The sequence below is a fragment of the Giraffa tippelskirchi genome, chromosome 5, assembly GCF_054371585.1.
Source record: "Giraffa tippelskirchi isolate mGirTip1 chromosome 5, T2T-mGirTip1v1.2.pri, whole genome shotgun sequence".
NCBI lineage: Eukaryota > Metazoa > Chordata > Mammalia > Artiodactyla > Giraffidae > Giraffa > Giraffa tippelskirchi.
This window is the reverse complement of record NC_137279.1, coordinates 46,238,177-46,253,797: the sequence shown is the minus strand read 5'-3', so window position 1 is coordinate 46,253,797 and position 15,621 is coordinate 46,238,177. Positions and strand designations below refer to the sequence as shown.

General features: G+C 38.2%; 1 protein-coding gene across 31 annotated transcripts in view; it reads right to left on the bottom strand.

Annotated features, from left to right (window-relative positions):
• CATSPERE (catsper channel auxiliary subunit epsilon) overlaps positions 1-15,621 on the bottom strand; it is a 140,138-nt gene that overhangs the window by 70,741 nt on the left and 53,776 nt on the right. For all 31 annotated transcript variants that reach the window (XM_081486821.1, XM_081486822.1, XM_081486814.1 and 28 more), the window contains one exon: positions 7,188-7,680. In XM_081486821.1, the coding sequence (XP_081342947.1) occupies positions 7,188-7,680 (493 nt within the window). The remainder of the gene's footprint in view (positions 1-7,187; positions 7,681-15,621) is intronic.

Here is a 15,621-nt window from a genome sequence, read left to right as displayed (position 1 = left end):
CAGGGAAGCAGGAGAGAGAGAAATCTCCCAAGGCAAGAAAATCCTGGGGCTGATGAGAAAGGAAAGAGAAATCCTCAGTGATTAAAAAAAAAAAAAAAGCTGGCAGCAGAGATGACTCTCTTAGGATTTGGAAAGCTGGTGATTCAGTTACAAAGTATGAAGAAATGTCTGGAATCTTGTCAGTGCTGAGACTCTAGGCACAGCAAAAAAGAAAATTGCTATGATGAAACACTGAAAATCTAGTGGAAAGATAAGCAAGAATGCTGAGATGGGGAATTAGAGCTAAGATATGTAGGTGATTTAAAAAAAAAAACATAAACAGAATAGGGGACTTCCCTGGTGGTCCAGTGGTTAAGAATCCACTTGCCAATGCAGGGCACACAGACCCTGTCCCTGGCTCAGGAAGATCCCACATGCTGCGGAGCAACTAAGCCTGTGTGCCACAACTACTGAGCCTGCGTGCTGCAACTACTGAAGCCCACATACCTAGAGCTGTGCTCTGCAACAAGAGAAGCCACTGCAATGAGAAGCCTGAGCTCTGCAACTAGAGAGTAGCCCCTACTCACTGCAGCTAGAGAAAGCCCACACGCGGCAACTAAGACCCAGCGCAGCCAAAAATAAATTAAAAAGAAAAAAACAGAACAGAATGGAAATGCCAGAAATTAAAAATATGACACCAGGAATACAGAAATTACTAGATGGATTTAAGGGTTAACTGAGAATAGCAAGAGTAAAAGAGCAGTGAATTTGAAGACAGGTTAATAGCATGTATCCTAACTGAAATACAAAGAAAAAAAATCAGGTCATCTGCCCATATTAAACAGTCTCATATTTATGTTTCTGGAATCCCAGAAGAAGAGGAAAAAGAGACTGGTGCAGAAGAAGTATTTGAAGAAATAATGTTCAAGAACATCCAAAAATTAATGAAAGACATAATCCCAGAAATCCAAGAAGCTCAACTGAACCGCAAACAGGATAAATACAAGGGAAATTACACATAGGCACATAATAAAAATGCTGAAAACCAAAGATAAAGGAAGGATCTAAAGGAACAACAAGTAAAAAAGACACATTATATATTTGATAACAATGACTGGAATAATGGCTCACTTCTTAACAAAAATGAGGAAGGCCATAAGATAACCAAATGTCTTTATAAGTTGCTTTAAAAACAACTGAAAAACAACAAAACCCACCTATCATTATATAATTCTGTATTTGGCGGAAATGAAGGCAAAAAATAAAGACACTTTCTGTCCTGTTCTGTTCAGTCACTAAGTCGTGTCTGACTCTTTGTGACCCCCTGGACTGCAGCACACCAGGCCTCCCTGTCCATCACCAACTCCTGGAGTCCACCCAAACCCATGTCCATCGAGTCGATGATGCCATCCAACCATCTCATCCTCTGTCGTCCCCTTCTCCTCCCACCTTAAATCTTTCCCAGCATCAGGGTCTTTTACAATGAGTCAGTTCTTTCCATCAAGTGGCCAAAGTATTGCAGTTTCAGCTTCAACATCAGTCCTTCCAATGAACACCCAGGACTGATCTCCTTTAGGATGGACTGGTTGGATCTCCTTGCAGTCCAAGGGACTCTCAAGAGTCTTCTCCAACACCACAGTTCAAAAGCATCAATTCTTTGGCGTTCAGCTTTCATTACAGTCCAACTCTCACATCCATACATGACTACTGGAAAAACCATAGCCTTGACTAGATGGACCTTTGTTGGCAAAGTAATGTCTCTGCTTTTTAATATTCTGTCTAGGTTGGTCATAACTTTCCTTCCAAAGAGTAAGCGTCTTTTAATTTCATGGCTGCAGTCACTATCTGCCGTGATTTTGGAGCCCCCCAAATTAAAAAATCTCATTGTTTCCATTGTTTCCCCATCTATTTGCCATGAAGTGATGGGACCAGATGCCATGATCTTAGTTTTCTGAATGTTGAGCTTCATGACAACTTTCTCACTCTCCTCTTTCACTTTCATCAAGAGGCTCTTTAGTTCTTCTTTGCTTTCTGCCATTAGGGTGGTATCATCTGCATATTTGAGGTTATTGATATTTCTCCCGGCAATCTTGATTCCAGGTAGTCCTTCTTCCAGCCCAGTGTTTCTCATGATGTACTCTGCATATAAGTTAAATAAGCAGGATGACAATATACTGCCTTGATGTACTCCTTTCCCTATTTGGAACCAATTTGTTGTTCCATGTCCAGTTCTAACTGTTGCTTCCTGACCTGCGTACAGATTTCTCAAGAGGCAAGTCAGGTGGTCTGGTATTTCCATCTCTTTAAGAATTTTCCACAGTTTGTGGTGATCCACATAGTCAAAGGCTTTGCATAGTCAATAAAGCAGAAATAGATGATTTTCTGGAACTCTCTTGCTTTTTCGATGATCCAGCAGATGTTGGCAATTTGATCTCTGGTTCCTCTGCCTTTTCTAAATCCAGCTTGAACATCTGGAAGTTCGCGGTTTACATCCTGTTGAAGCCTGGCTTGGAGAATTTTGAGCATTACTTTACTAGTGTTTGAGATGAGGGCAATTGTGTGGTAGTTTGCGCATTCTTTGGCATTGCCTTTCTTTGGGATTGGAACGAAAACTGACATTTTCCAGTCCTGTGGCCACTGCTGAGTTTTCCAAATTTACTGGCATATTGAATGCAGCACTTGCACAGCGTCATCTTTAAGGATTTGAAATTGCTCAACTGGAATTCCATCATCTCCACTAGCTTTGTTCGTAGTGATGCTTCCTAAGGCCCACTTGACTTTGCATTCCAGAGTGTCTGGCTCTAGGTGAGTGATCACATCATCATGATTATCTAGCTTGTAAAGATCTTTTTTGTACAGTTCTTCTGTGCATTCTTGCCACCTCTTCTCAATATCTTCTGCTTCTGTTAGGTCCATACCATTTCTATCCTTTATTGAGCCCATCTTTGCATGAAATGTTCCCTTGGTATCTCTAATTTTCTTGAAGAGATCTCTAGTCTTTCCCATTCTGTTGTTTTCCTCTGTATCTTTGCATTTATCCCTGAGGAGGGCTTTCTTATCTCTCCTTGGTGTTCTTTGGAACTCTTCATTCAAATGGGTATATCTTTCCTTTTCTTCTTTGCTTTTTGTTTCTCTTCTTCTCACAGCTATTTGTAAGGCCTCCTCAGACAGCCATTTTGCTTTTTTGCATTTCTTTTCCATGAGGATGATCTTGATCCCTGTCTCCCGTACAATGTCACGAACCTCTGACCATAGTTCATCAGGCACTCTTGTCTATCAGATCTAGTCCCTTGAAATTATTTGTCACTTCCACTGTATAGTCAAAAGGGATTTGATTTAGGTCATACCTGAATGGTCTAGTGGTTTTCCCCCTTTCTTCAATTTAAGTCTGAATTTGGCAATAAAGAGTTCATGATCTGAGCCAGTCAGCTCCTGGTCTTGTTTTTGCTGACTGTATAGAGCTTTTTCATCTTTGGCTGCAAAGAATATAATCAATCTGATTTCAGTATTGACCATCTGGTGATGTACATGTGTAGAGTCTTCTTTTGTGCTGTTGGAAGAGGGTGTTTGCTACAACCAGTGCAGTCTCTTGGCAAAACTCTATTAGCCTTTGCCCTGCTTTATTCTGTATTCCAAGGCCTAATTTGCCTGTTACTCCAGGTATTTCCTGCCTTCCTACTTTTGCATTCCAGTCCCATATAAGTAAAAGGACATCTTTTTTGGGTGTTAGTTCTAGAAGGTCTTGGAGGTCTTCATAGATGCATTCACCTTTAGCTTCTTCAGCATTACTGGTCAGGGCATAGACTTGGATTACTGTGATATTGAATGGTTTGCCTTGGAAATGAACAGAGATCATTCTGTCATTTTTGAGACTGCATTCAAGTTCTGCATTTCAGACTCTTTTGTTGATTATGATGGCTACTCCATTTCTTCTAAGGGATTCTTGCCCACAGTAGTAGATATAATGGTCATCTGAGTTAAATTCACCCATTCTAGTCCATTTTAGTTCGCTGATTCCTAAAATGTCGACATTCACTCTTGCCATCTCCTGTTTGACCACTTCCAGTTTGCCTTGATTCATGGACTTAACATTCCAGTTTCCTATGCAATATTGCTCTTTACAGCATTGAACTTTATTTCCATCACCAGTCACATCCACAACTGGGTGTTGTTTTTGCTTTGACTCCATCTCTTCATTCTTTTTGGAGTTATTTCTCCACTGATCCCCAGCAGCATATTGGGCACATACCGACCTGGGGAGTTCATCTTTCAGTGTCCTGTCTTTTTGCCTTTTCATACTGTTCATGTAGATAAGCTTAGGAAGAATTCAAAAATTTTAAAATATTCTGCATTCCAACTAATGTCGACATTTTTAGTGGCATTTGTTTCTAGATTTTTTTTTGTTCCATACTAGCAGAGTCAGCTTCTTAATTTCTATGAAAGCCAATATGATTTTAATTGAAGTTGTGCTGCTTTTTTCAAAAATTCTCATTGCAACAATATTTCATTTTTTCCACCTATGAAGAAGATACATTTTCATACATTTCAACCTATGATACATGTCTTTTACTTCAGTCAGTAATATTTTGTAGTTTTTAACTGTATATATTTGCATATCTTTTACCAGGTTTATTCCTAAGTAGTTAATATTTTAAATTCTATTTAAAGAGTATTTTAAAAAATTTCAATTTATGATTGTTCATTTATATGTTTATATCTTTCACATACAAAATTAAATTGTTGTTATATAAATATGCAGTTGATTTTTTTATATTGATTTTATATACTGCAACCTGGTAAACACACTTATTAGCCCTGATAACTTTAAAAAAACAGATTTCATAATCTTTTCTACATCTAAAAGTGATTGAATAAAGACAGTCTCCTTTTCAATATAGATTCCTTTTATTCATTTCTTAACTCATTGCACCTGCTAGAACTGTCAATACAATGTTGAATAGATGTGGTGTGGGCAAACATTCTCACCTTGTTCCTTATTTTAAGCAAGAAATGGAAGAAAGGAACAAAGGAGAAAATGGTGTTAATAAAAAAGGAACACCAAATGGTAGGTTTAACCAACAACAGCATATTTACATCAAATCTGAGCAGAGTAAATAAACAGTCTTTTACCATTGGACAATGTTAGCTTAAGGTTTCTCATAAATGTTCTGTGTTAGGTTGAGGAAGTTGTCTTTTATTCTTAATTTGGTGATTTTTAAAATCAATTTTGTATCTACATTTTGTCAAATGCTTTTATATGTACCTATTGAGATGATCATATGGGATTTTTAAATTATTTTCTAATAGGGTGAATTATGTTGATTGATTTTCTATTGAAAGTCACTCTTTTATTCCTAAGTTAAACCCACTTGGTCATGATGTATTTTCCTTTTTATATATTTTTAGATCTGGTTTACTAAAACTTTGTTCATAGGTTTTAAATCTTTGATAGTAAGAGATATTGGTCTGCAGTTTTATATCCTTGTCATGTGTTATTCTTGGTCGTGGTATCACATAATGCTGGTCTCCCTGAATAAATCGGGAAGTATCCCCCTTGTTCAGTTTTCTGGAAGATTTTAGAAATTGTGGCATTTATTTAAAAAATATATCATAGAATTCACTGGTGAAATACTCTTGGCATAAAGTTTTCTTTGTGGGAAAGTTTTTAAACAACAAATTCAATTTCTTTAATTGATATGGGGGTGTAGCTGTTACGTATGTCATCTTAGGGAAGCTCTGGTAGCTTGCATAAATTTGTTTTAACTTTGTATTCAGAGTTGTTTGACTTGGCCCCACTCTGCAACAGATTGGCACCAGCCAACAGGCCACCTGATTCATGCAGACAGCTACACAGAAACCCAGCCCTGTCTTCCAAGGGGTTGCAGAAGCCCCACATCTGCTAGGCCACACAACCAACTGAGCAGGAAGCTTACTATGCTCTCCAGTGGGTGCTTAGCCATCACCCAAAGGGCAGCCTCACAGCCAGCTTGGCCAGGTGCCAGCCTCACTGACCAGCATGCGCATTAGTCAGCCCCACCACAAGAGAAGTGTGTATTCACAGTCCACGTCAGGGGTACCACTAAAGAATATAGTTCTGGTAACCAAAGGGGTGTGCTGCTGGGCCCCATAGACTATCTCCTATGTAAAGCTACTTTTACAAGTTCAGGAGATACTGCTGACCTATCTAACACATAGAAGTAAACAGTAAAGAACTGGGAAAATGAGGCAGATGATTATGTTCCAAATGAAGAAACAAGACAAAATCCCAGAAAAAGAATTTAGCAAAGTGGAGATAAGCAGTACATCTGATAAAGAGATCAAGATAATGAACATAAAATGCTCAATGAATTTGGGAGAATGAATGAATATAGTAAGAATTTCAACAGAGTTAGAAAATATATAAAAAGAGCTAGAGCAGAAGAATATAAAAGCTAAAATGAAAAATATCCTAGAAGGTACTGACAATAAGATTAGATGATACAGAGGAATTAATCAGTGGTCAGGAAGACAGAGTAGTGAAAACCATATGAACTGTCCCTTTGGGACAATCTCAATGCAACATCATACTAACATTTGCATTATTGGGGAGAAGATAAAAGAAAGGAGAAGAGAGAAAGAAAGGGGCAGAGAATTTATTTGAAGAATTAAGAGCTGAAAACTTCACTAACCTGAGAAAAGAAACAGACATCCAGGTCCAGGAAGCACAGAGGGTTGCCAAACAAGATGAACAGAGACAAAATATAATTAAAATTACAAAAAAAAGTTAAAGAGAGAATCTTAAGAGCAACAAGAGAAAAGCAACTAGTTATACATAGGGGAACTACCATAAGAGAATTATCTGACTTTTCAGGATAAACTCTACAGGCCAGAAGGAGTGGCACAATATATATAAAGAGATAAAAGGAAAAAACTTACAACTAAAAACAGCTGCTGTTGTTGTTTAGTTGCTAAATTGCGTCCAACTCTTTTGCGACCCCATAGACTGTAGCCCGCCAGGTTCCTCTGTCCATGGGATTTCTCAGACAAGAATACTGGAGTGGGTTGCCATTTCCTTCTCCAGGGGATCTTCCTGACCCAGGGATTGAACCTGCATGTCCTGCATTGGCAGGCGAATTCTTTACCTCTAGGCCACCTGGGAAGACCAAACAGTTCGGTAAATATATCTAAATGTGCAGATGTAATATACATATATGTAATATTTTACTAACCTTTAATAAATAGTTGATCCAACACCACTTTCTTGATGTAATGCCAATAATTCCACCATCAGGAAGATTTGCATTGCTTCCCAGTCTTGTAAATGCATTATAATTTTTTAAGTAAAGAATACCATTTATTAAAAAAAATATTCCATCCTGTGATAGGGTCACATCAGACACATTGTGTCTTTCATCTTCAGCCAGAATATTTGGAGGCACTCTGATTCTGGCCCAAGTACGGAATGAATCATTTGTCTGAAAGGTCTCCATGTCAGCTACCACCACAATAAATGAAGGAACACAAGCAGCCCAGTTTGCTATTAACTGACTACCCCGTGGTGAAGATATTGGTAAAAACCCAGGAATCTCAGGTATTGTCAACAGAGGAAAAGTCAGCAGGAAAAAAGTATCTGCAATAAAGCAGTCTTGAAAAGCCACTTGATTTCCTCTAACTTCTTTTAGCACATCACTTGCTGTCATTGGTACTGAGACATACCATTTCCTAAGAAAAGAAAAATAGAAAATATAAAAGTAAAATGAACACCCTCCTTCTTCTCATCCATCTTGCATGGTGCTGACATCATCTTTTTAAAAAATTTCTTTTCTTTTCTTTTATTAGAGAATAATTGTTTTACAGTGTTGTGGTGGCCTCTGATATACATCAGTGCAAATCAGTCATAATTATATATATATATACCCCTTCCTTCTTGAGCCTCCCTCCACCCGCCCTCCCCTATTCCACCCCTCTAGGTCATCACAGAGCACCAGGTTGACCTCTCTGTTATACAGGAGCTTCCCACTAGTTATCTATTTTACATTTTACATATTTTATGATAGTGTATATATGTTAGTGTTACTTTCTCAATTTGTCCTACTCTCTCTGTCCCCTGCTGTGTCCACCAGACCATTCTCTATATCTGTATCTCCGTTTCTTCTCTGTAAATAGTTCCACCAGTACTACTTTTCTAGATTCCATATATATGCATTAATATATGATATTTGTTTTTCTTTCTGACTTACCTCACTCTGTATAACATGCTCTAGGTTCATCCACCTCATTTATCATCTTTTCTAAAAATTTTTATTTTTATCAACATAAGTCTGGGTAAAACAAAACAAATATTAAAATGCCACCACGGCCCCATTTCTCCTCATTCCTCACTTTAGTTACCAAAAGAGAATAGTTTTGATTCTTGCAGCTCTTTGTTCTGAAATGTCTCCATTATCTCAAATAAATATTCTTATACTGCTCTCTTAATATGTAATTTTGTTCATTATTAGCTTCTTATATGAGACATGAAACTATTTCTGCCACATAATATACCTACCTGTACATCTTTTTTTAAGTTAATATAATGCTGCTGCTGCTGCTAAGTCGCTTCAGTCGTGTCCGACTCTGTGCAACCCCATATAATAGTGTTTAACTAAATTTATAGTATTTACATTGTTATTTAATATATACATATTGTTAGCTACTGAGAAAGTTATAATTAAGTTTTCCTATATGTATTATTTTCCTATATGTATATTTACAATATTTCCCCTAAAGTTAATAATTTCACTTAAAAAGGTGTTCAGTTTTCTAAGTTTTCCAGTAGGTAATTAGAATGGTGCTCCATAATATTTTCCATGTGGTAAAGGCAGAGGTAACTTACAGTCCATGGGGTCGCTAAGAGTCAGACACGACTGAGCGACTTCACTTTCACTTTTCCCTTTCCTGCATTGGAGAAGGAAATGGCAACCCACTCCAGAATTCTTGCCTGGAGAATCCCATGGACAGCAGAGCCTGGTGGGCTGCCGTCTATGGGGTCGCACAGAGTCGGACACGACTGAAGCGACTTAGCAGCAGCAGCAACTTAGTACTTGTTTCCTGAAATTTTCTTTCTTTATTCCCTGGGTTAAAGTCATCATTTACTGGGTCCAATGCTTTGATCTTTCTTGTTTTGTTAAAACACATTTTTTAGTACCTCTCTGTTAAAGGGTATGTGAACATGAAATTTTTGAGACTCTGAATATCCCAAAATATCTTTATTTTACATTAACCAGCTAGATAATTTGGCTAGATACAGACTTCAAGATTTTGAAGGCATTTTCTCCAGCCTTGCATACTCAGCTTTACTAATAGGAAGTCAGACGACACATTGACTCTTGTATCATTTAAATGAGGTGCCTTTTTCTAAGTTTTTAAGATCGTCACTTTTTTTCTTTGTATTATAAAATTTGACAGGGCTGGGTCTATCTTTTGAAGTGGACACACAAATGTATTTGTGAAAACAAGCACTCTGATATGTATCTTAAAACTTATAAGAAGTTCTAAGGAGAATTTCTCAGCAGGGCAATTCAGGAGACATCAGTTTATAGGATGTTGAGTAATTGCTTCTTGAGTTTCGTATTTCCTCAATGAATATACACTCAGTTGGTGGTGATGGCATTCTGCCCACTCAGAATGAGGTCCTGCCAAGTGAAGGAAACCCCATGTTGGGGCAATTGAAGGGATGTCATCAAACTTTTATGCCCTAAACCATGGCAGCATTAAACTTGATCCAATTATTGCTTTTGGAAAGCCACACCACTGACTCTAACATTGGTTTCAGGCACCAGTTGGTCTTTTAAAATCATCAGTATCATTTTGTTGTTGTTCACTGACTACATAATAATCTCATATAAGCAGCCACAGAACAATTATGTATTGGTGACTATTTTGTTTGACTGGATAATTGGTTATCTACAAGATCTAGGAAGGACCCAGGACTGAAGGCCTGGCCAAGCGCACTGAGCTTTTCAGTTTTCCATGTCTATCATTTTGTCTTCAAACCTTTGATTTTTAAAAAAAAATTGTGACTATATTTATACACGTTTCAAATTATTTTCTTCTTTCTCATTTTATAGCATCTTAGTCATCTTTTATGTGTATAATATCTTCTTTCTGTGTACACAGTATATTTTTTTGTGAATTTTCTTTTGCTTCCTGCTGTGTGCTATGTCCTCCGAAGTGAGTTGTTCTGTTTATTGATTTAGGTCTGTGAATCTGTTTGAAGCTTTGTGTAATCGGTGGTCCTTTAATATTTAATATTAAATGTCCTTTAATATTTAAGGGAGAAGCAGAAACACGTTGTGAGATAGCTCTGAGGTATACCTCTTATCCCCATTGTGCCTCACTCTGCTTCTCCCCTCCTGATTCCAAATTTAGGTTATCTTAAGTAGTTATAACTTGTTAATTCAAATGCTTTCAAGAGGAGATATGCTAGGTTTCCATATTCAGGGAGCATGATTGCAGGTACCCTAGGGAATTTCTATTCAGAATTCCCTTCTGCAAGATCTCAATTAACAGAATTTCTGTGCTCTATGAAGTCAGTTACCGGTTCTCTCTCTGCTATTTTCTGTGCTTGCTTAAAAGCTACTTAGAAAATTCAGTGGCCTATACATTAATATCCAGGAAAAAGTTGAAACTATTCCAATACTTTAATGGAATCTTAATCTTTACCCTATTCAATTTCACATGCCACATTATATTTCAGGTGTTGTTGCTGTTCAGTCACTCAGTTGTGTCTGACTCTTTGCAACTCCATGGACTGCAGCATGCCAGGCTTCCCTGTCTTTCACCATCTCTTGGAGTTTTGCTCAAACTCATGTCCATTGAGTCAGTGATGCCATCCAACCAGCTCATCCTCTGTCATCCCCTTCTCCTCCTGCCTTCAGTTTTTCCCAGCATCAGGGTCTGTTCCAATGAGGCAGCTCTTCACATCAGGTGGCCAAAGTATTGGAGCTTCAGCTTCAGTATCAGTGCTTCCAATGAATATTCAGGATTGATTCCCTTTAGGATGGATTGGATTGACCTCCTTGCAGTCCAAGGGACTCTCGTGAGTCTTCTCCAAAACCACAGTTCAAAAGCATCAATTCTTTGGTGCTAAGCCTTCTTTATGGTCCAATTCTCACATCCATGCACGACTATTGGAAAAACCATAACTTTGCCTAGATGGACCTTTGTTGGCAAAATAATGTCTCTGCTTTTTAAAACATTATCTGAGTTTGTCATAGGTTTTCTTCCCAGGAGCAAGTGTCTTTTAATTACATGGCTGCAGTCACAATCTGCAGTGATTTTTGGAATCCAAGAAAATAAAGTCTGTCATTGTTCCATTGTTTCCCCGTCTATTTGCCATGAAGTGATGAGACCAGATGCCATGATCTTCATTTTTTGAATGCTGAGTTTTAAGCCAACTTTTTCACTCTCCTCTTTCACTTTCATCACGAGATTCTTCTTCTTCAATTTCTGACATAAGGGTAGTATCGTCTGTGTATCTGAGGTTATTGCTATTTCTCCCGGCAATCTTGATTCCACCTTGTGCTTCATCCAGCCTGGCATTTCACATGATGTGCTCTGCATATATTAAATAAACAGGGTGACAATATACAGTCTTGACGTACTCCTTTCCCAATTTGGAACCAGTCTGTTGTTCCATGTCCAGTTCTAATTGTCGCTTCTTGACCTGCATACAGATTTCTCAAGAGGCAGGTCAGGTGGTCTGGTATTCCCATCTCTTGAAGAATTTTCCAGTTTGTCGTGATCCACACAGTGAAAGGCTTTGGCATAGTCAATAAAGCAGAAGTGGGTGTTTTTCTAAAATTCTCTTGTTTTTTCTATGATCCAGTGGATGTTGGCAATTTGATCTCTGGTTCTTTTACCTTTTCTAAATCCAGCTTGAACATCTGGAAGTTCTTGGTTCATGTACTGTTGAAGCCTGGTTTGGAGAATTTTGAGCATCACTTCACTAGTGTGTGTGATGAGTGCATCTGTGTATAGTTTGAGCATTCTTTGGCGTTGCCTGTCTTTTGGATTGGAATAAAAACTGACCTTTTCCAGTCTTGTGGCCATTGCTGAGTTTTCCAAATTTACTGGCATATTGAGTGCAGCACTTTCACAGCATCATCTTTTAGGATTTGAAATAGCTCAACTGGAATTCCATCACCTCCACTAGCTTTGTTCGTAGTGATGTTAAGGCCCCCTTGACTTTGTACTCCAAGATGTCTGGCTCTAGGTGAGCAATCACACCGCCGTGGTTATCTACATCATTAAAATCTTTTTTGTATAGGTCTGTGTATTCTTGCTACCTCTTCTGCTTCTGTTAGGTCCATACCATTTCTATCCTTTATTGTGCCCATTGTTGCATGAAATATTCCCTTTGTATCTCTGATTTTCTTGACGAGCTCTCTAGTCTTTCCCATTCTGTGTTTTTTTTTTTTTCTTTTCCCTCTGTTTCTTTGCGCTTTTCACTTAGGAAGGCTTTCTTGTCTCTCCTTGCTATTCTGTGTAACTCTGTATTCGAATGGGTTTATCTTTCCTTTTCTCCTTTACTTTTCATTTTTCTTCTTTTCTCAGCTATCTGTAAGGCCTCCACAGACTACCATTTTGCCTTTTCTATTTCTTTTTCTTGGGGATGGTTTTGATCACCACCTCTGGTACAATGTTATGAACTTCCATCAATAGTTTTTCAGGCACTCTATCAAATCTAATCCCTTGAATCTATTTGTCACTTCCACCGTATAATCATAATGGGTTTGATTTAGGTCATACCTGAATGGTCTAGTGGTTTTCCCTACTTTCCTCAATTTAAGTCTGAATTTTGCAATATGGAGTTCATGATCTGAGCCACAGTCTGCTCCTGGTCTTGTTTTTGCTGACTGCATAGAGCTTCTTCATCTCTGCCTGCAAGGAATGTAATCAATCTGATTTCGGTGTTGACAATCCGGTGATGTTCACGTGTAGAGTCATCTCTCATGTTGTTGGAAGAGGGTGTTTCCTCTGACTAGTGCATTCTCTCGGCAAAACTCTGTTAGCCTTTTCCCTGATTCATTTTGTACTCCATGGCCAAACTAGCCTGTTACTCTAGGCATCTCTTGATTTCTTACTTTTGCATTCCAATCCCCTATGATGAAAAGGACATCTTTTTTTGCTGTTAGTTCTAGAAGGTCTTGTAGGTCTTCATAGAACTGTTCAGCTTCTTCAGAATTAGTGGTTGGGGCATAGATTTGGATTACTGTGATACTGAATGGTTTGCCTTGGAAATGAACCGAGATCATTCTGTTGTTTTTGAGATTTTGTTGACTGTGTATGAGGGCTACTCCATTTCTTCTAAGGGATTGTTGCCTATTCCAGTCCATTTTAGTTCACTGATTTCTAAAATGTCGATGTTCATTCTTGCCATCTCCTGCTTGACCACTTCCAATTTACTTTGATTCACGGACCTAACATTCCAGGTTCCTATGCAATATTGTTCTTTACAGCATTGGACTTTACTTTTACCACCAGACACATCCACAACTGGACACTGTTTCTGCTTTGACTCAGACTTTTCATTCATTCTGGAGTTATTTCTCCGCTCTTCTCCAGTAGCATATTGGACAGCTTCTGACCTGGGGAGTTCATCTTTCAGTGTCACATCTTTCTGCATTTTTATACCGTGCATGGGGTTCTCAAGGCAAGAATGCAGAAGTAGTTTGCCATTCCTTTTTCCTTCAATATTATGCTTGTGAAATACATTCATGTTGATTTGTGTTGCTGTGTTTATTTCTCACAGCTATATAATGTATACATTATATAGTGTATACATTCTATAGTGTAATTATACTAATTATAAGAGAATGTTTATCCATTTCTCTATGAAAGGAAATTAAGAGTTTCAAATTTTTTCCTTTCAGAAAAATGCTGCTACAAATATACTTTCACATATCTCTTGATTCACCTGTGCATGGGTTTCTCTAAGGTAAACACAGGTGTTGAATTGCTCAACCATTGGATATATGGATCTTCAACTTTGTCTGACAATGTAAAAATATCTTTCAAATTGCTTGTGCCAATTTATACTTCTGCTAGCAATGTATGTAAGTGTTTCCATTGTTGCACATTGCTATGGTGTGAATGTTTGTGTTTGCTCAGTATTCATATATTGAAATCCTAATGCCCAATATGATGGTAATAGTGGGGCCTTAGAGAGGTAAGTCATGAGGGTAGAGCTCTCATAAGTGGGATTAATGCCCTTGTAAAAGAAGCCCAAGTGAGCTCCCCAGCCTGTTCTGCCATGTGAGGATACAGTGAGAATTCTGACACCCAAAAGAGGGCTCTCAACCAACCATACTGGCACCCTGATTTCAGATTTCCAGCCTCCAGAACTGTGAAAAATAAGCTTCTGTTGTTATAAAGTCACCCAGCTTGTGGTACTTTGTTATAACATACAGTATATTATATCCCTATGAATTATTGTATAATTACAGGTTTCTACCCCTTAATTTCCTTCACTTATTTCATCAAAGTCCCCGCACCTCCCACCCCCTGGCAGCCACCAGTTTGTTCTCTGTAACTATGTCTGTTTCTATTTTACTTTGACTTTTAGATTCCACATACAAGTGAGATCATACAGTATTTTTCTTTCTTTGTCTGACCTACTTCATTTAGCGTAATACTCTCTAGGTCCATCCATGTTGTAAATAGCAGGATTTCATTATTTTTTATGGCTGAGTAATAGTTCATTGTGTCTGTGTGTGTATCCCATCTTTATTGGTTCATCTGCTGATGGATATTTAGGTTGCTTCCATATCTTGGCTATTGTAAATAATGCTGCAGTGAACACATCTATCTTTTCAATTTAGTGTTTTTATTTTCTTAGGGCAAATATCCAGAAGTGGAACTGCTAGATCATATGGTAGTTCTATTTTTAATTTCTTGAGGAAGTTCTTCCATAGTGGCTATGCCAATTAACATTCTCACCAAGAGTGCGTGTTGTTCAGTTGCTCAGTAGTATCCGACTCTTTGTGACTCCACTGGACTGCAGCACACCAGGCTTCCCTGTCTTTCACTCTCTCCCAGAGTTTGCTCAAACTCATGTCCATTAAGTCCATGATGCCATCCAACCATCTCATCCTCTGTCACCCCACTCTCCCCTTGCCCTCACTTGTCCCCAGCATCACGGTCTTTTCCAGTGAGTCGGTTCTTCACATCGGGTGGCCAAAGATTTGGAGCTTCAACTTCAGTATCAGTCCTTCCAATGAATATTCAGTGTTGATTTCCCTTAGGATTGACTGGTTTGATCTTGCTGTCCAAGGGACTGTCAAGAATCTCAAGCATCTTCTCTAGCACCACAGTTCAAAGGCATCAATTCTTCGCTGCTCAACCTTCAACTCTCATATCCATAAATGACTACTGGGGTCATGTACTACATGGAATGTACTACACATATTTATTATATGGAGTACATCAGGGTTCCCTTTTCTCCATATCCTTGCCAACATTTGTTATTTTGTTATCTTTTTGATCATCAAAAAGATGGTATCTCACTGTGGTTTTGATTTGTATTTCCCTGAGTATTAGTCATATTGAGCATCTTTTCATGTGTCTATTGGTCATTTATATGCATTCTTTGGAGAAATGTCTTTTCACATCATCTTCCCA